Raw genomic sequence first — 23,316 nt, 5'->3', positions numbered from 1 at the left:
TATATATATATATATATATATATATATATATATATATATATATATATATATATATATTAAATGTGTCATCAAAGTCCTTCCTCAATGCATTGTTAAATTCATTGTTAGATTTGTCTGTGTGCAATATGTAGTGAGAATAATATTCAACGTCGAATGCTAAATTTGTAGGATCGATTGAGAATATCTTTGGTTTACTCCATTACTGGACAGCATAGATTACGGTGAAGTACGATATCGCCGAGGTTGCAAGCTAGAACATATGATGGATTTACGTGTAGCACATTGAATTTGATGTAGTAATTAGTAACAGCACATTCCCAATACCGTTGTAAAGCCCTCGTACGAGGCGTTGTATATACTACCGATTGACAGATAGAAGGTTTTGTTACCCTTTTGTAATAGAAACAACATCAATTTTTGTATATTCTGGGAAACCACGTACCACTGTAGTTTGTACCTGCAAATATATATAGGCGAAATGTTCGTGTGCGCTTCTCGAAATTTTGAAACTTGCAAAAACAGCGTTCGGTGGCAGAAATTAATAACATCGTAACATGTACGAATAACAATTTATTACACGCATGAAAAATTAGACAATTCCCACGAGAGTTTGGAAGTCAAATACTCACACTGTATCAAAGATCTCAGCGTTATTGTTTGTCACTTGTTGGCCGATGTGGTTGCCGTAGAATATAATGCAGATTTGAACGAAAACGAGAACGAACGATATATATATTTCCATTATATTATTATATGCAATTAACGCCTGCATCAGCTGCGATATTATATGCTATTTTTGTAAGGTCGGTTACGCGTTCTTTCAACGTTTCTTCGAAAATATAAAGTGAAAAAAAATATATATAACCGAAAAGGAAATATATATGTAAAACGTCACTCACACGGAACATAGAGATACTCAGAGATGCCACACTAATTACTATTCCTATGAGAAACAGTTTTTCAAATTGAAGCACTAAAGTATCGCAGAATCTGCAATAGCGAAAATAATTTAACGTTATATATTCTACAGTCAGATGATTAAATGTTGCGTATTTTCCCTTAATGAATTTCCAAACGCATATTTAACAGAAAAATTTTCTTTTTTAGCAACTTTCAGAAAACATTTTCCTATTGGATATGGAATGCATTGCGGAACTTATCGAGATAATATTGCAACTTTAATCATCTGACTGTACTTGGAATTTTTCGAGTTGATATCACTGTAATACTGCATTTAATTCCAAACATAATGCTGAAAGGCAACAGTAAATTTTGACAAATAATGACTTCGAGTTAAACATTCTCGTAGCAAAGGACGCCTTGTGATTTGTAGACGAACGAATTAATAATAAAGAAGAAAGGTATTCGACTTTTCCAACGTTACATATAAACGAACAGTAGATTTCTTTGATGAAGGTTGACCACGTTAACCAGTCTCTTGAGAATTATATGTTCTTGCTCCGAATTGGGGAAGCGTAATATATCCTTATTTATTATCATCTCCATTCGATAGCTGTAAATATACATCGATATTATACGATTATTTGGCACCTAATCGCTTCTAATTCTCACTTGACTATTTTAAACACGCCGCAAGCATGTAAAGCGTAACCGTAAAACATTGTTCCAGTAGCCACTGTCGTAAGTATTCCTGAACAGAGGCAAATTGTTACGTGCAATGCCAACGGACCAAAATATTCGGACGGATCGACGAAATATTCTACTTCAATATATATTTTTCGCTCACGGCTCTCGTTCAAAGGCAAAACGACGTCGAGAAGCAATGGTGCAGTGGGTGCCCATATAGTCATTATCAAACCAACGAGGGCAAAAACTGAAAAATGCGGACGAATAGACTGATTAGTTATACATTATATTAATATTAAAATATACATTATATTAAAGTAAATACCCCATATACAAATATAATATTATATTAATGTAATTCTTATTATTTTTTGCTTCATTAATAGAGAAAAAGGAATACAGTTATGGAATACAGTTTGTTCAGTGTAACATTACAAAATTAGAATATCAATTATGTGTACAAAGAAAAAATAATTGGTAGAATTAACGTGACGATGACACAACTAAATATTTGGTTTTGGTTGAAAAAACAGAATTTCTAGTCTTTAAGAACAAAATTTGTTTCATAAAGACTAGAAATTCTGTTTTCTTCTACCAAAATGATTTAAGTTGCCTCGTTGTTATGTTAATTCAATGCTTCTGTCTTCTCCGCATATATATATTTATTTGGTATTTAATTGCGATTCATTAAGAATGTCGTACTCGTATAATACGCGAGTTATTATTAGCATTTAGAATATTGTGGGCGTATATATTTGATCAATGAAAATCATTGCTATGACTCGCTGGCACATATATTTGACGACATTTGCTATGCTTGTGGGTACATATATTTGCTCAAAATGAATGCGATCAGATGAACATCGGCCATATGGTGCGTTCAGCTACGCGCTACTTTGTACTTTGGGTGTTAAAGAAGTTCCCAATCGTCTGTCATAATCGTCGTATGACAATTATACAAGTATGATTCCTTTACCGTGTGCAACTCTTATCGTTTTAAAAAGAATTCCCTGCGAGACTGAAACACAAATAAATTCACAATACTTGCACGTAATCACTTACGCGTAAATACCTCCGTTAGCAGTTTCGCTGTAGAGGCGTAATCGCCCAGTATGTCTAATTCCGTTTTACTCTTAAAAGATTTCCAGTCGTCATACATGTGCTCCATAATTGCCTTGAACTATCGAGTGAACGATAACACTGACTCGTATGGAAAAAAAGTAGGAAAATACGTGATCGACTTACCTCATCGGAGTAGAAATAATAAATATAGTACACAGCCGTCGTAAAAAAAGTCGCAAAAGTAAATGACAACACATTGATAACCAATTCCATTTTGCAGTCACGAGTGACAAATACCGCTAACTAAAACGATTATTGTTACACCGGAAACACGTAACACATTAGACACACATCCTTTCGCGTGAGAACGTTGAAATAGTTGAAGAATCGGAAAGAATGCAAATACCTGCACAAATAATCCCGAGAGGAATATAAATGTCATTGTTGCAACTTGGACAAATTTCCACTTCGAGTTCCAATAGGGCCATAGGCCGAGTATCTTTAGAAAGATGCGATTAAGCTTGTAGTAATGATCCTCTATCGATAACATCCTCCACGAGAGTCCACGAGCTAGTGAAAGACAGAAGCGCCTCGAGAAAAACGATGCTTTACCACCATCTATAGTCCTCATTAAATATTACCTCTGCGATACTTTATGCATTTTCCATGGGGAAATTTTGCGAGAAGATATTACCGCGAAATAGCTTAATAACGGTCTTAATTTAACTAATTTTAAGGATTACATGAAGGGCAAGCGAGTCTCTTGATATCGAACGATTCAAGTGTCCACTTACGCGCGATGAAGTGAAAAAAACGGCAACGCCAATTGATGCAATTACAGTTTCTTCACAGTACGATATTCCTCCTTCTTAATTTATATCGAACGATGCTCTATGTGAGAATATATTTTACCATGCGTATTTTTACGCGCATGAGCGGCAGTTTTACGCAGATAGTCGTGTAGTATGATGTTAGTATCTCGTGCTTTTACCTTCGACATTGGCGGAGTGGATTCATCAGCCAGAGATGCGTCGTGTATTCTTTGAACGCATCTAGACGTATCAGTGGTAGAAAAGTAGTTAACAAACGTGAGTTTAGATTTAATAGCGTAAAATAAAGTTTGTCGTTCGACTAGCAATTCATGTAATTTACTAGTCTCGTTGTTGCTATACAAAACGACGTGTACATCAAATATCTCGTCGATTAATCGTAAAAAATAGTGAGATAGAAGGAACGGAGAAGAATAATTTATCATCTTATATACATATTGAAAAAGACATCAAGTTCTCCCGATGAATTGTTAGATATATCTTATTACAATTGTTAGATATATCTTATTACAATTGTTCATACATCTATGTGCAATATGTAGTGAAGATAATACAAATATTCAACGTTGAATGTTAAATTTATAAAATCGATTAGAAATATTTTTTATTTAAGCCATTATTGGGCAGCATAGATTACGGTGAAATACGATATCGCCAAGATTGTGAAAGTTAGAACATATGATGGATTTATATACATTGAATTTGATTTAGTAATTAGTAATAACATATTCCCAATATCGTTGTAAAGCCTTCGTACGAGGCGTTGTATATGCCATCGACTAATACATAAAAGTTTTTGTTACCCTTTTGCAATAGAAACAACATCAATTTTTGTATATTCTGGGGAACTATATACTACTGCAATTTGCACTTGCAAATATATAGAAGCGAAATGTTCGTATTTCTGCGCTTCTAAAAATTTTGAAACTTGCAAAAACAGCGTTCGGTGGCAGAAATTAATAACATCGGAGCATGTACGAACAATAATTTATTACACACAAGAAAAATTAAACAATTCCCACGAGAGTTCGGAAATCGAATACTCACACTATGTTAAAGATCTCAGCATTATTGGTTGTTACTTGTTGGCCGATGTGGTTACCGTAGAATATAATGCTGATGTGAATGAAAACGCAAGCGTGTAAGATGTAATTACAAATCGCAGTTCCAACAGCTATTGTTGTTAATAATCTTATAGTGATAAAAATTGTTCAGTGCACCATGAGCAAGTAAATACATTCGTATGGATTGAGAAAGTATTCCACGTCTACGTGCAGATTTGGCGCGCGGTTCTCGTTCCGAGGCTGTATAGCGTTGAGAAAAATGGTACATCGTTAGACAATATAATCTCTAACATCCCAACAAGTAAAAGAACAGAAAAATGCGGGGAAAGACCCATCCGTTATTTATATTACATCAGAATTAGTAAAGATATATCATAAAATTATACATATATAATTTGCATCGCATGGTTTTAATAATAAAAGAGAAATTATGATACAACTTGCGTAATATTAAAAATTAGTGTAATGAAAAGAAAATTTAATAGATAAAAAATTTGTATATCAATTATTATTATTTGATTCAATCTGATTTGTTCAATTTGATTCATTATTAAGAGTGTTATTGATATGCGAGTTACTATTAAATAAATATGACCATGTTTTGTTTTTGCCACAATTATGTCATGGGTGTAATTCATTTATTGTGTGTAATTTTTATTACTTTAAAGCGTACGTCCGTGGCTGTAACATGTAAATCTATAATCAGTGTTTACATATAAATATCTTCATCAACAGTTTTGCTGTAGAGGCGTAATCATTCAATATACAAAATTCGATTCTGTTCTTAAAAAATTTCCATTCGTGATACATATACTCCATGATTTCCTTACCGAGTTATTAATGATTAGATAGTTTAGAAAGATAAATAATAGATATAGTACAACGAAATAAGTATAGTACAACAATAATAGATATAAACAACGAGACAATAGATGGGAAAACAAAGGAAAGCACATTGATCAGCAAGTCCATAATGCAGTCGTGCGTGATAAATGCTGCTAACTAAAAACATTATTATTTTACTGACAAGACGTGGTACGCTTGATACATTTTCCCGCGTACGGATGCTAAAACGGAGGAGAATGTCTGTACGAATATCCCCGACAGGTATATAATCGTCACTGATACTATTTGGATATATATCCACTTTGATTTCCGATACGGCCACAGGCCGAGTAACTTGAGCAGAATACGACTGAGTCATGATCCTCGATTGACATCCTCCACGAGAGTCAACGTGACTGTCGAATGAAAGGGAGATGCAACGACGCTTTATCACCACCCTCATGGTTCTCATTTAATATTATATCCCCGCGATTTCTCGCGGAAAAAAGCTCATGAGGGAACATTACTCGGAAATTACTAAATAACGATCGTAATTTAGCTCATTTTCCTCGGTCACGTGAGAAGCGACCAAGAGCACGCCTCGTAATATCGATCGATTAGAGCATTTATACCTCGACCACCTGTGCGCGATAAAGGGAAATCAACAGTTGTGCTAATTGACATAATTACAGCTTCCGCAAAGTGGGTGCGGTGTCTTTTTTAAATTCACATCGCGCGCGTGACGTTCCTAGCAAAAATATTTCTCACTCAATCTTTTGAATCGTCGTGCTCAATACATCAACGAACCGTTTTTGTTTACTCTCTGACTCGGATACATTAGTCGCTGCAGGAAAATATGTAACAAATGTGGATTCGCAATTGATTAAATAAAAGGAATTTTTATTAAAATTTTTATTAAAGTTTTTATTAAAAGCCATTTGCAATTAACGTTAAGTAATTTTATTCGATTGGTGCATTTTATTACTCTTATCATTGCTATAAGAACAATGTACACATGCTTCGTCGAGGAAATGCGAAAGATAAGGCAGAAGGTACGGGGAAAAAAATTGATTTCCCTTATCAAACAGCACGAAACTCGATGCATTCATTATTTTCTTCTATGTGCAATATTCACGTTGCAAAATTGCAATACATTGCTTGACATAACCAATATTTGATATTGAATGAAATATTGAAGAAATGAATAAAAACGAATTAATTTGATATGGTCACTTGTTCTCTATAGACAACCTAATATTGTTACTAATCGAATTTTTTATCTTTTAAATCTTTTTGTAGATTTATATATGCTTGCATCGTGTTGCACTGAACGTATTATATCAAAGTATAGTATAGATACGAAATATGTCTATTTCGCTGCGATATCCTACTCGTATTCTACTCATTTTAATGACAGTGTAAAAGAACTCGATATAATAACAGGTAACATAATTGACAAGCGTTTTATATAAACGTTGCTTACGTAGTTCATATAATTGAATGCGGCGAAACGATGTGCGTAACAGAAGTAGATGGTGTATGTCGACTACACTTGTTGATTGCGACCGCCGATGTGTTATGTGGCCAGTTACGTATCTAACGAGCTTTAATTACTTGTTTCAGTCGGCACGACTGTTTCCGCATGTGATTAAGCGTTCGCTTCTATACCATTTATGAATGACTGAACTTTCTTTAATACTCCATTACTACGGTGTACATCACGGTACAACATATAAAGTACAAGATCGACGAGGTGATAAGCTAAAAAGCAAATATGCTTCTTTGTAAGAGGAACATATTCATGATTAAGCGATATCTTCTGTTAACGGGGAAAAATGATTATTATCTTAGAGAATCCCTCTAAGGACGCGACAAAGATATTACCAACTATCAGTTTTTGGTCTGTCACGGATTCTATAAACAATAGCAATTTTTGAATTGATAGCGGCGCTACGTACTATAATGTGTTGTATCTAAAAGTATTTTAGCAATAATAATACATTGACGCAATTCGATGCGTTCCAATTCACGATAGAATTCGTGTATTACTTCCGTCACTTTCGACATCTCTTTGTTGTGATCAGTAACTGCTTGTCCGGAAAAATATGCTACATATTTGCGAACATATATGCTACATGACCGAAAAACATCGAGAAGTATATACATAACTTATAGATATCGTTTAATTATGTTACGGCATGAAGGGATTGCAAACGAAGAATCGTGTGAAATCATTGATACGTCATTCGTTGCCGGTTCAGATTTTAAATAAAAACTTCATGTAAGATACAGTAGTTTTCGGGAGTGTACTCACCGCTTTAGCGTTGAAATAAAAAGAGTTGTAATTTATAGTGCAACCAATAGTGAGTAAAAAGTACGAGAGATACTTGATAATAAGCATTGGTTTATAAATTGTCATTATATATCCCGTTAACAAGAGTTTAACGTAATGTTGACAGTGCAAGTATATGTGTACATATATCTCATTTGGCGTTAAAAGCTGAAGTATAAGTGCGTAAAACAAATAGATCGTATGAATAGTGCGTATGAAGTGCGTAAAACAAATAGATCAAGAGATACCTGAAAAATTATGAAAAAAAAGTACATGGCGAAGTAAGAGATCGTTTGCATTCGCGAAACGGTCACAAGCCGATTAACGTTAATTCGATAAATGTTGTAATAACGTTCACCAGTGAAGACCATCTTACACGACTGATGAAGCGGTTTTGTCATGTAATTTGTCGTGTACGACTGACTTTATATCGAACTGAATATCTATTTTTTTGCAAACTATGGTGGAACGAACGCTATAATTTTCCACAATTTCGCAGTGAGACGGAAGACGATATAGTCCTATCGATCTATTTAGACGACTATTTGTGCCGCATCAAGAGAATTTTCCGAAAATTAAATAAATTGCCAGAGCATTGGAGGGTGTACACCCTTTCCCTCTGCAATTTACGTAGACGCAAGTGCAGTCTGCATTTTTACACGATCCGTAACATATCAGTCTATCTTGAACCAGCGGAGGATACGTTTCATTTTGAATTGACAGACAGTACGTACAGACTTGCAGTTTGCAGGGAAGTATAAATCATCAAAGTACATACATAGCGCTCACGTGAGAAGAATGAAACGTTAGCTTCGCCTAACGTAATTTTTGATAGGCAATATGCGTTGGAGACTGTCACAAGATATTCATACAAAAAACAATAACCATAGTATTCATCTTTTGCAATAGTCAAATAGAAAATTTATTAAGACAGAAAATGTTTCCGATATTAGTGTTACATTAGCTGAAAATGCGCAATAATAAGAAATTAATGAGATAAATATGGGGATATTCAAAATATTATAGTGAAAGAAAAGAAATGAAACAAGGAAAGAAACTAAGATGAAGCAGGTAATTCATTATAATATATATTTAGTGAATTTTCATTGTTTCCAATTAATTAGTGGTAAATAGATTGAATAATTTTTTATTTCACATGTAATTTTGTTCATTACGGTCAAACGCTAAATATCAAAGTTATTTTTGCTATATTAATATTGTGAATGATACGTGTAAATTTTATGACGCAATCATTTACGAAATGTTTGTACAAGTTTTCGTAAATCATGTGCTTAAACGAACACAATTACATACTTGAAAAACTCCATTCCGTATTATCTTTATGTAAACCTTTCTGAAGCAATTGGTATTTTTTTCATCGCTTGACTGTTAATTAATATTGTAAAGAACCGTAAAGTATGATATTGACGTAGTTATGAGCTAAAAACATATTTTAATCTTTATATCGTGTCAGTGTCAATATTGTTATTTTTTTGATACGCGTTGAGTAAAGCAAATCGATATTTTGCGTAAGGAAAGAAAAAGATAAATTAGACTTCTTTTAAGAAACTAATTTGGTTACGTTGTTTATGTATTTTACGTTTATTACCGTAGAAAATCCTTCCAAAGACGCTATGAAAATCCCACCAATCATTAGCGTGTTAGTTTTTAGAGTATTTTGCATGACAAATAACAGCAACTTCTGTATCGGTAGCGGAGCTAGGTACCATGCCGTATTATATCTAAAAAAATTACGAAAATAAACGATCGTGTTTTACTTTTTTAGTTTCATAAATGTCTCTTCAAATATTATATAAAATACTCGTTTCGCTTATTGCAGTTGTGTGAATGAGATTGCAAGTATTAAAAAAAAATAACAACAAAAGGAAAAGATCAAATAGAAAAATATCAGTTTGTTCCTATTATTCCATCTATTCGTACATTGAGAGAGAAAAAATGGTTGATAAATAATAGTTATTTTTGCCCCCAATCATATTTTTCGATTCTTCTAACACGGAAATTGTAATGGTATGCATATAAAGTTATTATTATTGAAATTATAGTGGAATTTAATAAATAAATGCTTTTCTTGACCATAATTTATAGTAATTACTTCTATATATGATTATATTTAAAAGTATTACATTTTTTCTCAGTACGTACGTCTTTATAAAGTACTTACGTGTTCATAAACATTTCCGTGCTATGATCTATAATTGTTTGCCCAATAAAATTAGCTAAAAACAAAATTACAAAATGGGCAAACACCATTCCGCCGCATATTATTGCTTCGGATAATTCCTTTAACACTATCACTGCAGTAAGAAACTACAATATGAGAGTATATCATGTCAATATTATGTTAGTAAGCGCAGAAAGACATATGAATGGCATTAAACGTATTACGTATAGCACGTTACATACTCGAAGAAGATTGCAACTCAGAGACAACACAGCGATCCCCATTATAACGAAAAACCACTTATTCACGATATTTAATAAGAATTTAATGAACCTTCGGGATAACAGGAAAAAATCAGAGAAAAGAAAAACGGTTTTATATCTAAGGCGAGCGTGAAAGGGTACTTTTTACATCAAATTCGATGTATGCATTATACGAAAGTACAAAGTGCAAAACGTGAAAAATAAGTTACATGAGAACTGACTGTATAGTTTTTCTGTGCAAACAAACGGCACGAGTGATTCTCCGGCACATCTCGCGCGTTCTCTGCTTAGAAGGAATCTCAAGCGTGTGCTTGGTTACTAGGCTCCCGATCAAGGTACTGCAAACGATCCGCTCGTAGTCAAAACAGTCGATAGTTACTCGTACTTAATGCAATAGTTCAAGGTGAATTATTTTGTTGTTAGCGAGGCTTGCGCGGTCGGGCGCACCTACCTAGCAATTTTGTAAGTGGCGCAACAATGTCTCAGGATCGCAAATAACAAAGTGCCGATGGCGACTACCGTTGAAAATGAGGCCATTACTACCACGATCTCGTGTATCAGATAGATGTAAAAATATTGCTGTTGGTCGAGAAACATCTCGAACATAACCTTGATCTTGCGCGGTCTGGATTCATTCATCGGCACGACAACGTCGAGAATAATCGGCAGCATTTCGATAATTATTAAGAGACTCATACCGAAGATTACCATAGCTTGTATGGAAAAAAATATATATTAGATAACACGCCATTTCTGTTTTCTGACCAAGTCAGAGATTCGCGACTCGAAGGAATGTGTCTTCAAAGAGAAAAAAATCGTGAAGTTCGAAGTTTATATAACTGACTTACAGACCAAAATCAGCGAAATTAGACGAGACTTGATGGCATATTTCTGTAATATTTTCAGTTCGCTATCGTCGACCGTATTCCAATCTGCCTCGATTTGTTCCAACAGTTGCTTTACCTGCCATTCGAAGAATCCCTGCTTTGTAAATCCCCTTCGCTCACGAAAGTATGAAATTCTCGCATTGTGCGAGAATATCGTGCAAATGAAACCACGAATTTTACTCACCTTCTTAATATTGAAGTAATAACAATTGTAAAATAAGAAATATCCGATGGAGGGGAAAATATTCGAAAGCATGTTCGTAATAAATCCAAAATCGTGCTTTGCCGTTAAAAATACCGTAAGCTACAACGGACAAACGAGCGATAACAACGTATCGAATTTGTGGCGATCCGAAAATGAATGTCAGAGTGTATCAGCCATGAGTAGTGCACGATGAGAGGGGTTGTAAGAGAGTGAACGAAACGAATAGAAAATAGATCGAGACGTACCTGAAATAATATGAAGGAGATGAACACACTGAAAAAAAACACTGTGTGTAAAATACTCTGTTTCTGATACGGCCACAAGCCGATTGTCGTCAACATGATTCGATTAATGTTGTAATATTGTTCGCCAGTGAAGACCATTCTTTACCGCGGATGAAACAATTCTGCGGACGGAGTGGTAATCGCATCGATGCTCTCTCACGCAGCACGCGGAATCAATTCATTATTATTAAACGTCCCAAATTGACATTTTTTCTATTTTTCTTCTTTTTTTATTTTCACGAATTTTTCATGGCCGGCGACTGTAATTTCGTAATTTTACACAATTACTCGTATCGTTTCCACCGATCGATCTAATTGCGAGTCGTGAAGTTGATTGCGGGCGAATTAGATGAAAATGCATCTTACAATTCTCGTATTTCGGACTTGCGCAGCTTGGCGCATCTTTGCGCGAGCGCAGTTCATGTCGTTTCTTCGTCGAACTGTTTGTCTTGAAAGAGCGAAGACACGTTCGACGGAAGTCGTGAGGTATCTCGCTAACCGTCTCCAGATCGAGATAGTTTTCTTTCACTACATATATCCGTAACGTGTTATACAGACGTCTCTCTGGCATACATTTAATTTGCATGAAACTGCTGAGTATTGATAAAAAAATGTATATATATCAAGTATTTTTCCCAACGATTTAAAAGATCGCAGAGAGATAATTCGGCTTATAGAGTGAAAGGTGCGGTTTAGCACTGCATAGAAAATACAATGTGCGTGCGAGTGAGTCGTTTATTACCTTCAAAATTAATGGGCGCTTTTCTACGGCAATCTTCTACCAAGCTATTCATGCGGCTTTCCCAAGAAGTCACTGGTAAAATGTTCGACAAAGCTGTATTTGAGCTGCGGATAATTATATTTTTTACATTAAAGTTTGAAGTACAAACGCACGCACGCGTTAATAAGCAATTAATGTTAATAAACGCAATAATATATCTGACAATTTCATATCTACGAAAATCTTTCTCTGATGTTTCACTACCAGTGCGCGAATCTCCTCTCGTACAGTGATTGTAAATAAATGCCAGCGCAATGTGCCTTATCGCTATTGCAGAGAATAAATTACTGTGAAGTAAGATAGCGACGTAGTGGACAGCTGAAATAATATCGACAAGATAATAGTCAGGATAATAATAGATATAATGGCACGTAAATCGTGAATTATGCAAATTTATGCGAAAGCTGAGCTTTCAGTGGAAATTTAATCGTCTGCGATAAATTTTCAAACTTGAGCAATTTATAAGCGCACTGTTTCTCGTTAATGTGTGTTGTGTACATTACCGTGGCGAAGCCTTGCAATAATGCTACAAACATTTTGCCAACAACTGGTTTCTATGCATTAGAAATAGTAGCATCTTTTGCAATTGTAGCGTAGCGGTATCCCACAAAACGTTGCACATCTAGATATTTCTTTTTAATCAATATTTACTGCGCGAATGTAACACGAATAATTTCACATCTTCTAATTTTGCTTGTATAAAGTTTTCTAAGATTATATACATATAATAGCGCAACATCAGCGATTATGATATCAATATTCCTACTTGGGCGCGCGCGTAACCGTGTCGAGATTTATATTTTTATCTTTGCGTGTTTCCCTTTACGAGATATGATGCCCTTAAAATTTCTATTACTCGCTGAAATTCTACGTATAAACGGAATTATGATAGCAATTTTGACTGCTCTTACCAGTGAGCTACCCAAGTTCCAGCTCCAATACATTCTCTCTCGCCTTCTTATTAGATATTATTATTTGTGATAATATAACGCGTATTACTTCTAGTTAGCTTTATATCTACCAGTATTTTGCCATCTCGATTTTCACGCGCAAGCGTCAGTCGTGCTGTATGTTAGTACTTTAAACTCTTTGCATTAGCGTGGCAGATACATCAGGCAGAAGTGCGTCGCACATTTTTTGTTCGACACATCAGTCGTCGCAAGAAAGTGCTAACAAGCGTGAGTTTAAATTTGGTAAAACAAAATGAATTCTCTCGTTCGATTAGCAATTAATGTTTATTATTAGTGATTAGCAATTTATTTATTAGTCTCGTCGTTACCATACAAAACAACATTTCACAAATCCTTCGTCGAATAACTGAGAAGAAAAGTGAGGAGGAATGCAGGAGAATAATTTATTTATCAAAAAAGTGAAATATATATATCAAGTCCCCTCGACTTGTACTGTTAGTTTCATTACAATATCTGTGTGTATGTGCCATATGTAATATGTAATAGGGATAATAGAAATATTTATTATCGAATATAAGTTGAGAATATCGATTAGGAATACCTAATACCTTCACCATAGCTTACGCCTTTATTAGATACTACAGATCACTGTGAAATACGACATAGCCATAGTTATTAGCTGGAACACAAGATTTTTTATGTACAGTACAGATTTTTTATGTACATCGAATGTAAGGTATTCCTATCATTATAGTAATCACTGTAGTAACGACACATTTCTCAGTACCTTTGTAAAGTTCTCGTACGAGGCATCAAACATGCCCCCGAGCGATAAATGAAAGTCTTTGTTACCCTTTTGCAACAGAAACAACACGAATTTTTGTATATTCCGAGAAACTACGTACCACTGTAGATTATATCTGCAAGTACACGGAACAAAAGGTGTTCGTGTTTGTGAGTGCCTTTGAAATTTTGAAACTTTATATTTTCGTTAGACGCGCGAATTTAATAAAATTGTTCTGTACGTACTATAAAATACAGATGTATTTAAATAACATAGAATACAAATTAATACCAAAAACATAGAATAGAAATTAATACCACCAAATATTAATACTACCAAGTATTAGAAGTAATAGTATGCGAATTAAAGTTTATCTACGAGAAAAATGACTGTGAAAAATTCTCATTAGACTTTGGAAGGTGAATACTTACACTGTATCAAAGATCTCAGCATTATTGTTTGTTATTTGTTGGCCGCAATGGTTGCCAAAAAATATGAATAAGATTTGAATTAAAAAGAGGCCGAACGATATACTTATTTCCATTATGCTATCACGCGCCATTATCGCCTGCATAAACTGCGGTGTTGTGTAAATATATTTTTTACAAAATTGATCATATATGTTACATTCTTCGAAAAAATATACATAGTGTAATGTATAAAAATTCACTCACTCGGAACATACAAATACTCAGAGATGCCACAGAGGGTATAATAAGTACGAAATACACTCTTTCTAATCGATTCATTAATATATTGCAAAATCTGTAACAGTGAAAATAGTCTCACGTTAAATACTGCACTTGAAATTCTATCGATCTAAAATCATCGCTATTACACATAATTTCGAAAACAATGCTGAGGAGCATGAATTTCGACAAATAATGACTTCAAGTTTAATATTCTCGCAACAAAAGATCATTTGGAGGTTTGTAGACGAATTAGTAGTAGAGAAAAAAAGTCACTGATTTTTCAGATACTATGTATGAACGAACAGAAGATTTCTTCGATGAAGATCGATTGTGCAAACCAATCTCTTCAAAATTATACGTTCCTGTTCTGGGTTAGGAATCCGTAATACGTCTTTATCCATCGTCACTTTCATTCGATAACTGTAAATGCATATCGATATTATACGATTATCTTACACCTAATCGCTTCTAATTCTCACTTGATTAACTTAAACATGCCACAAGCATGTAAACCATAACTGTACAACGTCGATGCAACAGCTAGTGCCGTTAACAACCATATACATAGGAAAACTGACATGTGCACCACGAGAAAAGGCATATATTTGGACTGATTGACAAAGTATTCCACTTTTATATACAGATGTAGTGAACGGCTTTCGTTCAGAGGTAGAATAACATCGAGAAATAATGGCATGATGTGAACTAATATAATATCTGATATCATAATGAAGGTAGAAACTGAAAAAAAACAGGCAGAGATACTTATGTATTATTTAAACACAATAACATTATTAAAATAGATATTAAAATAACAAAATAAGATAATTATACAATATAGGGAATGCAACTCGAATGACCTTGATCTTGACATATGTTTTAGTGGTCATCCTTTTGAATAATCTTCAAAAGATTTTAACCGTCGCTCGTTGTTTATTAAAAAATTGGTAATAAAAGAAATATTTAGTAATTAGTAATTATATAGTATAAGGGAATTATCTCCGATGACCTCGGTCTTAATGTTTTAAGGACATCTTATTAAGTAACTGTTGAAAAGTTTTAATTGTTGCTGATTGGTTGCTGATGAAAAAGTTATGAACAAAAGAAATTTTTTAAATATGATGTAGTTTTATTTGTATATTAAAAAGTAAGCAAATATAACAAACAGTACACGTATATGCGCGGGGGAAGGTAGAGACTTTTAAAAAAGTCCTTTTTAAAGTCCTCCCCAAAAAACTAACGTTAACCATAATCTATCTATTTGGCCAAAGAAGTTAATTTTCCAAGCCAAAAGTTAAAAAGAAGATAATCTATTGAAATATGATAAACTGTACACGTATACTGTATACGCAACCCAATCTTATATGTTTATACATAATTTGTCAATAGAAAACAACATAAGAATATAAATGCAGGTATTGTTTGAGACATTTCAATTTATACTAAATGCAAAAAATATCGTAAGCAGTACTTGCATTTGTATTCTTATATTATTTTCCATTGATAAATTATACATAAAAATATAAAGATTGGGTTACGTATATACGTGTACAGTTATTAACATATTTCAATAGATAGGTTAGGTTAGGTTAGGATTAGTTTTTTTGTGCGGCGGGAGGAGCGGCGGGAGGAGCGGCGGGAGGTGCGGAGTCTCCCCCGCGCATGTGCGTGTACTGTGCGTATTCGTATATGCACATTAATTTATGCAGTGCAAATCTACATGGTATTAATGAAACTTTTTTTCGTTAATAACTTTTTAATAAACAATTGTTAATAACTTTTTAATAAACAACGAGCGACGGTTAAAACTTTTTTAAAGATACTCAAAAGGGTGACTTCTACAACATACATCAAAGTCAAGGTAATTCGAGCTGCATCCCCTATACTACATAATTACTAAAATAATATTATATTGATAGATATATGTATTACTACATTAAGAATAAAAATAATATATAGGGTACAGTTTATGTGTTGCAGCGCAACATAAAAATTAGGATATCAATTACATATATGAAATTATTTGATTCAATCGCGACTCAGAATGCCATTAATAGACAATTTATTATTAAAGCGGCTTTAATCAATGCGACAATTATATTACAAATGTACTTCTTTTACTGTGTGCAATTTTTATTCTTTTAATACACGTCGCGACTTAAACACAAAAAATACACAATCGTTGCTTACACGTAAATATCTTCGTAAGCAGTTTCGCTGTACAAGCGTAATCGTCCAGTATATCCAATTCCACTTTACTCTTGAAAGATTTCCAGTCGTAATATATATGCTCCATGATTGTTTTGTACTATCGACTGAACGATTATTCCGCATCAGATTGAAAAAGAAAAAAAGTAAGAAAGTACGTGATCGACTTACCAGATTGGTGTTAAAATTATAGACGTAGTATAAGCTGAAAGTGAAGACCGATGGCAAAGCGAAGGAAAGCACATTTATGAGCAATTCGAAAGTGCAGTCATTAGTGATTAATACCGCTAACTAAAAACATGATTATGGTAATTATTATGATTATTACATCAACATGTTAAATATCAGAAACATTCTTTCGCGTGAAGAGGTAAAAAGGGACGAAGAATAAAAAAAGAGGACATAAATACCTGCACGAATATCGCTGAGATATATAAAATTGTTATTATTACCATTTCAACATACTTCCACTTCGACTTCTGATAGGGCCATATACCGAGCACCTTTAACAAAATGCGGTTGAGCTTGTAGTAATGATCCTCCACCGCTAACATCTTACACGAGAATCTATGAGTGAATGAAAAGAACAAGTGTCTCGGAGAAAAAACGTCGCTTTACTACCACCTATAGCCCTCATTAAATATTACCTTTGCGATACTTCAAGCACTTTTCATGGGGAAATTTCGCGAAAAGACATTACCGGGAAATAGTTAAATAATGACCATAATTTAGCCAATTTTGAGAATTACGCGAGGGGACGAAATCTTATCCCTTGATATCAAACGATTCAATAGTATCCATTATCTATGCGCGACATAATGAAAAAAATGGCGATGCAATTACGCTTTTCTCACGGGATGTGAGGAATACTTCCCCTTCCTAATTCACATTGAACGATATCTCCTGCGAGGATATATTTTGCTATGTTTATTTCTACGCGCATGGGCAACAGTTTTTACGCAGCTAGTCGTGCAGCGTGTCAGTATTTCGGACTTTTATCCTCGGCACTGGCAGAGTGGATTCATCAGGCAGAGATGCGTCATGTCGTGCATTCTTTAAACGCATCTAGACGCATCAGTCATACGAAAGTAATTAACAAATATAAGTTTAGCTTTGGTAGAGTAAAATAAAGTTTGTCGTTCGACTAGCGATTAATGTGATTTATTAGTCTCGTCGTTGCTATACAAAATGACGTGTATGTTATATCTTTCGTCGATTAATCGTAAAAAATAGTGAGATAGAAGAAACGGAGAAGAATAATTTATCATTTTATATATATATATATATATATTGAAAGTGGCATCATAGTCTTCCCAATGCATTGTTAGATTCGTATGTTTGTGTGCAATATGTAGTGAGAATAATAAAATATTCAACGTCGAATATTAAATTTGTAGGACCAATTGGGAATATCTTTGGTTTAATTATACACATAATTTTACACAGTTACGCGTTCTCTAGTTAGTGTTACGCACGTTGTTTCCCCCGATCCATCTAATTGCGAGTTGTGAAGTTGACTGTGGGCGAATAAAATAAAAATGCATTTTGCAATTCTCGTATTTCGGACTTGCGCAGTTTGGTGCACTTTTGCGCGAGTGCAGTTCACCTCGTTCCTTCGTCGACTCGAATTGTTTGTCTCGAAAGAGCGAAGACACTTTCAACGGAAGATGTGAGGTATCTTGATGACTGTCTTCAGATCGAGATAGTTTTCTCTCACTATGTATATGCGTGACGTGTTATACAGACGTCTTTCCGGTATATTCCGGTTTTATTTGCATGAAACTATAATGGGCGATTAATGTTAATAAACGATAGTGCATCTGACAATTTGATATATACGAGAATCTTTCTTTGATGTCTCACTACTAGCATGCGAATCTCTTCTCGTACAGTGACTGTAAATAAATGCCAGCGCGATGTGTCTTATCGTTATTGCAGAGAATAAATTACCGTGAAGTAAGATAGCGACTTGGTGGACAGCTGAAATAATATCAATAATAGTCAGGATAACAATAGATACAATGGCGCGTAAATCGTGAATTATGCAAATTTATTGCGAAAGCTGAGCTTTCAATGAAAATTTAATCGTTTGCGATAAATTTTTAATTTTGAGCAATTTATAAGCATTGTTTCTCTTTAATGTGTGTACATTACCGTGGCGAAGCCTTCCAATGATGCCACAAACATCTTGCCGACAACTGGCTTCACTAGTTTTATCGTTCTATGCATTAGAAACAGTAGCATCTTTTGCGACTGTAACGGAGCGGTATACCACAAAATGTTGCATCTAGATATTTTTTTTTAATCAATATTTATTCCGCGAATGTAACGCGAATAATCTCACATCTGTTAATTTTGCTTGTATAAAGTATTCTAAGAATATAATAGCGCAACATCAGTGATTATGATATCAATATTCCTACATGCGTAACCGTTTCGAGATTTATATTTTTATTTTTGTGTCCCCCCCCCCTCTTTTCGAGATATAATTCTCTTAAAATTTCTATTACTTCCTGAAATTTTCCGCATAAATAGAATTACGATAGCAATTTTGTGATGTACTCACGTAGTATTAAAAATATCTTCGCTGTGGTCAGTTATTATTTGTCCCACGTAATTCGCTATAAACATGTAAACAAAGTGAATGAGCAAGAGCGTGATAATTGTGAATAAATCTGCTAAGTCCTTTATGTCGGCCAGTTGAAGTAGCTGCAACGTTATCGTTCAATATGATTTTAATTTGACGCGTTGCGTGTATCCAAACTTTCATGCATTATCTTATATACTTACGCGACATAAATTAAGACTTATGGAAGCAACACCAACAATAATCATGATACAATATGACGTGGAAAAATTTGACAGAATTAAATCGAAGAATCTTTAAAAAAGGGAAATGCGAAAAATCTTGTTATATTAATGTTAGATGAAGACAGATGATTTTACGTTCATGTAATCTTTCTGTATTTTACATATATAACCTTTAATCCAAAGTCAAAATTTTAATTTTACATTTTACATAATAATCATGTAAATTTCGTAAAATTTGTACGATCAACATTTCGAAAACTTCGAGATATAACATTATACGTGTATGATCTGTCGACGCTACAAATAATTATTTATTGCTGTTTGTTGAGGCTTAAAAAAAGATTTCAAAATTATTTCATATATCCGATACATTATCTCTTGTATTTAATATTTATTTTTAATTTCAGGCAGCAAAGAGAGGGTGTGTATTATTCAGTAGAGTGTAATTTACTCAGTTACAAAAACGCTATTGTTATAAGCAAATATTAAATATGACTTACAATAAAAATTAATAACGAAATATATAAACTAAACGTTAAATTTTCTTTTTCCATAATATCTGTTATTTTTTATTAGCGTTAAAAATGTAGATAAAATTCGAGCATTCACAGGTTAGAAAGAACGAGTTGTACGTCTCGCCGCCGATTTTCCTGCGTCCTGGAGTCAATTTCTGGTCATCGCCGTGGTCAGACACTCAATGGCGCTACACGCAAGTAAGAATCAATCGGAAACGCGGTGTTAACTAATGTTTTGACGACGATAGTCAAATGCTACGAACAAAATACTTTCACTGTATACACAAGTGCAACCGTCCTAATTGATTAATAATTAGTAATGATTTATAATTAGTTTGATAGAGATTAATAATTTTATAATTTAATAATATTTTTTAAAGAATCGGAATATTTTGAACGTTGATTTCCCGGTCACCAGATATACGTGTCATTAATTGGCGATTGGTAGAGGGGGGGAGGGATTTGACTCGCTTGGAAGGGATGCTCCCTATTGTTTTGAAAATTTCGCGCGCCGCGTTCCGTGACCGTTAATGTGCGCGACGCGGAGCGCGTGTATCGATGCATTGTTTGTTATTGCCTTTGAGTGGTAAAAACATTTCGTCGGTTGATGACGCAGTACTATTTGTCCATTGTTTTGGTAGCCTTGTGTGTATATTTTCCGTAATCGTCAGTACGTCTCGAGCCGACAAGTGACGTACACACGCGATGTATATGTACACAGAGAAAACAATTTATTGATTCAAATAAATGTTTCTTTGGAATAGTCCAAACGAATTATTTGACACAACAAAAATATTACTTTGGAACTAAGCTGCAAATAAATATTTCTGTTGCTTCAAACAAAATTTTTTTTATTAATCGAAAAATTCGTTTGGACTATTCCAAAGAAACATTTATTTAAATTCAATCAAATCGTTCTCTCTGTGTATCGGTGCGTTATTTACTATTCCCCTTTTGTTCATTGTTTCGGTAACTTCATGCGTGTATTTTCCGTGAGTTCCGAGTCGATATATCTTGAGCCGGCGAGCGATGAGCCCATCGCGGCGCGGAGCGCGAATAACGTTAGATGCAATTCGCGTGAGTGACCGAAATATTTCGGGAAACTATTTAATCGGACTCTCGTCAACATTATGTTAGTTAACACACGTTTCTCCGATCGAATTGTATCTACGCGAGTGTCGGTGTCAGTGAGTGCCTGAAGCAGCTAGGAATAGGATGCTGGGTGCCAGGACGCAGGACGTCGAGACGTAGACATGTATATTTCAAGGTATGTCAAGGTAATTATTTATCATACAAGAGATTTTCGTTCTTAGTAGACGTTTGACAAACGTATCAGAAATAAAGAGAACTTTAAATCGAAATTTAAACCGGTATTCATAGTCTTTTATTATTTGACAATTATATCTTCGTGAATCTTCGATTATTCTTTAACTTGTACATGTTGTTACTATATTTTTCAAAAAATATATTGATCTAAATAGCCGAATAATGAATACGAATTTGTAATTCTCAATTAAATAAATATAGTTCTCGATTGAAAATCTTAAATAATTTACAACTATGATTACCAGTCTTAGAGAACGTAATCTAACGTAAATCTTGCAAGTGTTGATTTTTATGTCTAATAATGCTCCTCGGGCGGCGATTTTGTTTATATCCGTTTGTTTTTATTTTCGTTTAACTTTCTTTTCGTACAAAGTCCAAATTGAAATTTTTATGGATAAACAATATAGTTTTTCCTTCATAATTTTTTTATCAGCTTTTTTAAGATCTTAATCTTAATTATTATTATATTATTTAATATTTGCTTGTATCTCATGTACTCTATTTGAAGCTAAGTTAATACATTGCTAATTTAATAAAAACGTGATACATACTTGATGGCTCTCCGATGCAAATCCACGGCGCGAATTATCTTGCAGTATATTATTCGTTCGGTCTGCGCGACGGAGTATTGCAGGACACTTTTTTCTAACGCGTGTTCTATACGGAAACTACGAACCTTTTTTCTTAGTCATACAATTAGTTGTACAATTAATTAAACCAACGATTCGATCGCGGGTGATTTTCTCACCTGACGATTTTCAGCATCGCACAAGCGTGCTCCATATAGATCAGAGTTATCGTTCCAGTAGACACAACAGTAAAAGATCCTAGTAGGACAGCTATGAACTCGTGCAGCAGTATAAGAGGAAAGTACCTTTCAGAATCGATGAAGTATTCGACTAACACGGTCACACGGCGTGGTCGGGATTCGTTAAGTGGCATAAGCCAATCGAATATAATGGGAAAGGCTTCCAGAAATTCAAAGGCAGAATTGCCGATAAAAACTGCTACTGTAAAACGTCGAGTAATCTCTTGAATAATTTTCTCCCGCGCGACAACGATTATAAACGTTAAAGCAACTCTACACATCTCTCTTTGTCTTACGTATAAAAACGATCGTGTAAGTATGTATCGTACGAGCATATTTGTGCAATATCTCAATTTCTCTCTTGTCGTTTTGTCGTCGAAATTCCTTCCAATCTTTTCGCACTACCTCCATCAGTAGCTGGATCTGCGTACGTAAGATTAACCATTAAGCTAAACTAAATATGCTCGCGACATTTCTTCGTTTCCTCCGTCGGTAAATGCGATCGTGAGTGTAAAGAATCTCTCCATTATCGTGGATAGAATGAAGGAGAAATCAACGTAAAAACGTGACTTACTTTCGTGGCTTTAACGTAATAAGTACTGTACTTTAATGTGTAGATGATAGTGGGAAAAATGCTCGAGAGCACCTTAAGAAGCAGGTTCATATTGCATTCCGAGCTGATCAGTGTGCATAGCTGTAAATAGTAATTTTATCGAATCGTTTCGAGTATCGTGTATCTGTTCAATGTTATTTCGCACGACGAATATTGTTCGTATCGGACGAAGACGGTCTCGAAGTACCTGAACAAATATATAGTAGATGAATGTAGCGTGAATGAGTATCGGTTTAACTCGCGCGCATCTCGTCCTTCGATGTGGCCAGAGTCCGAGGTTGCTGAGAAGAATCTTGTTGATTTTATAGTATCGTTCTTCGCTGAACTCCATCTCGAGCTCTGGCAA

General features: G+C 34.4%; 7 protein-coding genes and 1 long non-coding RNA gene across 18 annotated transcripts in view; 2 read left to right on the top strand and 6 right to left on the bottom strand.

The window, feature by feature from the left end:
- Window positions 1-1,772, top strand: part of LOC116845939 — a 4,331-nt gene extending 2,559 nt beyond the window's left edge. The window contains exons 2-3 of one of the 2 annotated variants that reach the window (XR_004378365.1): window positions 1,108-1,361; window positions 1,634-1,772. This is a non-coding gene — a long non-coding RNA (uncharacterized LOC116845939). Of the gene's footprint in view, window positions 1-1,107; window positions 1,362-1,630 lie in introns of both variants that reach the window. The other variant, XR_004378366.1, reaches the window with a different exon arrangement.
- Window positions 1-23,316, bottom strand: part of LOC116845905 (mannosyl-oligosaccharide alpha-1,2-mannosidase IA-like) — a 245,816-nt gene that overhangs the window by 109,330 nt on the left and 113,170 nt on the right. The window lies entirely within an intron of this gene.
- Window positions 1-23,316, top strand: part of LOC116845914 — a 174,806-nt gene that overhangs the window by 119,435 nt on the left and 32,055 nt on the right. The window lies entirely within an intron of this gene.
- Window positions 68-1,151, bottom strand: LOC116845923. Its single transcript, XM_032819177.1, has 3 exons — window positions 630-1,151; window positions 325-457; window positions 68-250 (listed from the first exon to the last, which is right to left on the bottom strand). The coding sequence occupies exons 1-3, from the start codon at window positions 770-772 to the stop codon at window positions 200-202; spliced, it is 327 nt and encodes a 108-aa protein (XP_032675068.1). The 5' UTR covers window positions 773-1,151; the 3' UTR covers window positions 68-199.
- Window positions 1,549-2,893, bottom strand: LOC116845919. Its single transcript, XM_032819173.1, has 2 exons — window positions 2,650-2,893; window positions 1,549-1,834 (listed from the first exon to the last, which is right to left on the bottom strand). The coding sequence occupies exons 1-2, from the start codon at window positions 2,753-2,755 to the stop codon at window positions 1,569-1,571; spliced, it is 372 nt and encodes a 123-aa protein (XP_032675064.1). The 5' UTR covers window positions 2,756-2,893; the 3' UTR covers window positions 1,549-1,568.
- LOC116845931 lies at window positions 8,817-13,961 on the bottom strand. The gene is made up of 7 exons (XM_032819184.1): window positions 11,483-13,961; window positions 10,994-11,336; window positions 10,597-10,858; window positions 10,367-10,483; window positions 10,125-10,215; window positions 9,883-10,028; window positions 8,817-9,442 (listed from the first exon to the last, which is right to left on the bottom strand). The coding sequence occupies exons 1-7, from the start codon at window positions 11,618-11,620 to the stop codon at window positions 9,262-9,264; spliced, it is 1,278 nt and encodes a 425-aa protein (XP_032675075.1). The 5' UTR covers window positions 11,621-13,961; the 3' UTR covers window positions 8,817-9,261.
- LOC116845910 lies at window positions 14,070-17,239 on the bottom strand. Its single transcript, XM_032819150.1, has 5 exons — window positions 16,880-17,239; window positions 15,268-15,430; window positions 14,993-15,109; window positions 14,672-14,762; window positions 14,070-14,574 (listed from the first exon to the last, which is right to left on the bottom strand). Exons 1-5 carry the CDS (start codon window positions 16,983-16,985, stop codon window positions 14,425-14,427), a joined length of 627 nt encoding a protein of 208 aa, XP_032675041.1. The 5' UTR covers window positions 16,986-17,239; the 3' UTR covers window positions 14,070-14,424.
- On the bottom strand, window positions 17,458-23,316 carry LOC116845929. The gene is made up of 8 exons (XM_032819182.1): window positions 23,158-23,316; window positions 22,932-23,051; window positions 22,654-22,780; window positions 22,298-22,559; window positions 22,101-22,217; window positions 19,688-19,778; window positions 19,464-19,606; window positions 17,458-19,184 (listed from the first exon to the last, which is right to left on the bottom strand). The coding sequence occupies exons 1-8, from the start codon at window positions 23,299-23,301 to the stop codon at window positions 19,034-19,036; spliced, it is 1,155 nt and encodes a 384-aa protein (XP_032675073.1). The 5' UTR covers window positions 23,302-23,316; the 3' UTR covers window positions 17,458-19,033.

The sequence above is a fragment of the Odontomachus brunneus genome, unplaced genomic scaffold (genome assembly GCF_010583005.1).
Source record: "Odontomachus brunneus isolate Ranch 3 - 2012 unplaced genomic scaffold, Obru_v1 Obru_scaffold_059, whole genome shotgun sequence".
Taxonomy (NCBI): Eukaryota; Metazoa; Arthropoda; class Insecta; order Hymenoptera; family Formicidae; genus Odontomachus; species Odontomachus brunneus.
Note: the sequence above shows the minus strand (reverse complement) of the source record. Positions and strands in the feature narration are given on the sequence as shown.

Excerpts from the sequence above, each read along its gene's own strand:
- LOC116845923 (XM_032819177.1), bottom strand. The coding sequence starts at position 772 with ATGCAGGCGTTAATTGCATATAATAATATAATGGAAATATATATATCG. Across the intron at positions 458-629 it reads GCTGAGATCTTTGATACAGT|GTACAAACTACAGTGGTACG; the intron begins GTGAGTATTTGA and ends ATATATTTGCAG. Across the intron at positions 251-324 it reads CGTACGAGGGCTTTACAACG|CTTGCAACCTCGGCGATATC; the intron begins GTATTGGGAATG and ends CATATGTTCTAG.
- LOC116845919 (XM_032819173.1), bottom strand. The coding sequence starts at position 2,755 with ATGGAGCACATGTATGACGACTGGAAATCTTTTAAGAGTAAAACGGAA. Across the intron at positions 1,835-2,649 it reads GCTAACGGAGGTATTTACGC|TTTTTGCCCTCGTTGGTTTG; the intron begins GTAAGTGATTAC and ends CGCATTTTTCAG.
- LOC116845931 (XM_032819184.1), bottom strand. The coding sequence starts at position 11,620 with ATGGTCTTCACTGGCGAACAATATTACAACATTAATCGAATCATGTTG. Across the intron at positions 10,216-10,366 it reads TTGCACAGAAAAACTATACA|GTTCATTAAATTCTTATTAA; the intron begins GTCAGTTCTCAT and ends GTTATCCCGAAG. Across the intron at positions 10,029-10,124 it reads TGAGTTGCAATCTTCTTCGA|TTTCTTACTGCAGTGATAGT; the intron begins GTATGTAACGTG and ends CTCATATTGTAG.
- LOC116845910 (XM_032819150.1), bottom strand. The coding sequence starts at position 16,985 with ATGGAGCATATATATTACGACTGGAAATCTTTCAAGAGTAAAGTGGAA. Across the intron at positions 14,763-14,992 it reads CTTCATCGAAGAAATCTTCT|ATTTTGCAATATATTAATGA; the intron begins GTTCGTTCATAC and ends TCACTGTTACAG. Across the intron at positions 14,575-14,671 it reads TGAGTATTTGTATGTTCCGA|TTTATGCAGGCGATAATGGC; the intron begins GTGAGTGAATTT and ends ACAACACCGCAG.
- LOC116845929 (XM_032819182.1), bottom strand. The coding sequence starts at position 23,301 with ATGGAGTTCAGCGAAGAACGATACTATAAAATCAACAAGATTCTTCTC. Across the intron at positions 22,218-22,297 it reads GCGATGCTGAAAATCGTCAG|TTTCCGTATAGAACACGCGT; the intron begins GTGAGAAAATCA and ends AAAGGTTCGTAG. Across the intron at positions 19,779-22,100 it reads TTGCATCGGAGAGCCATCAA|ATTCTTCGATTTAATTCTGT; the intron begins GTATGTATCACG and ends CCTTTTTTAAAG.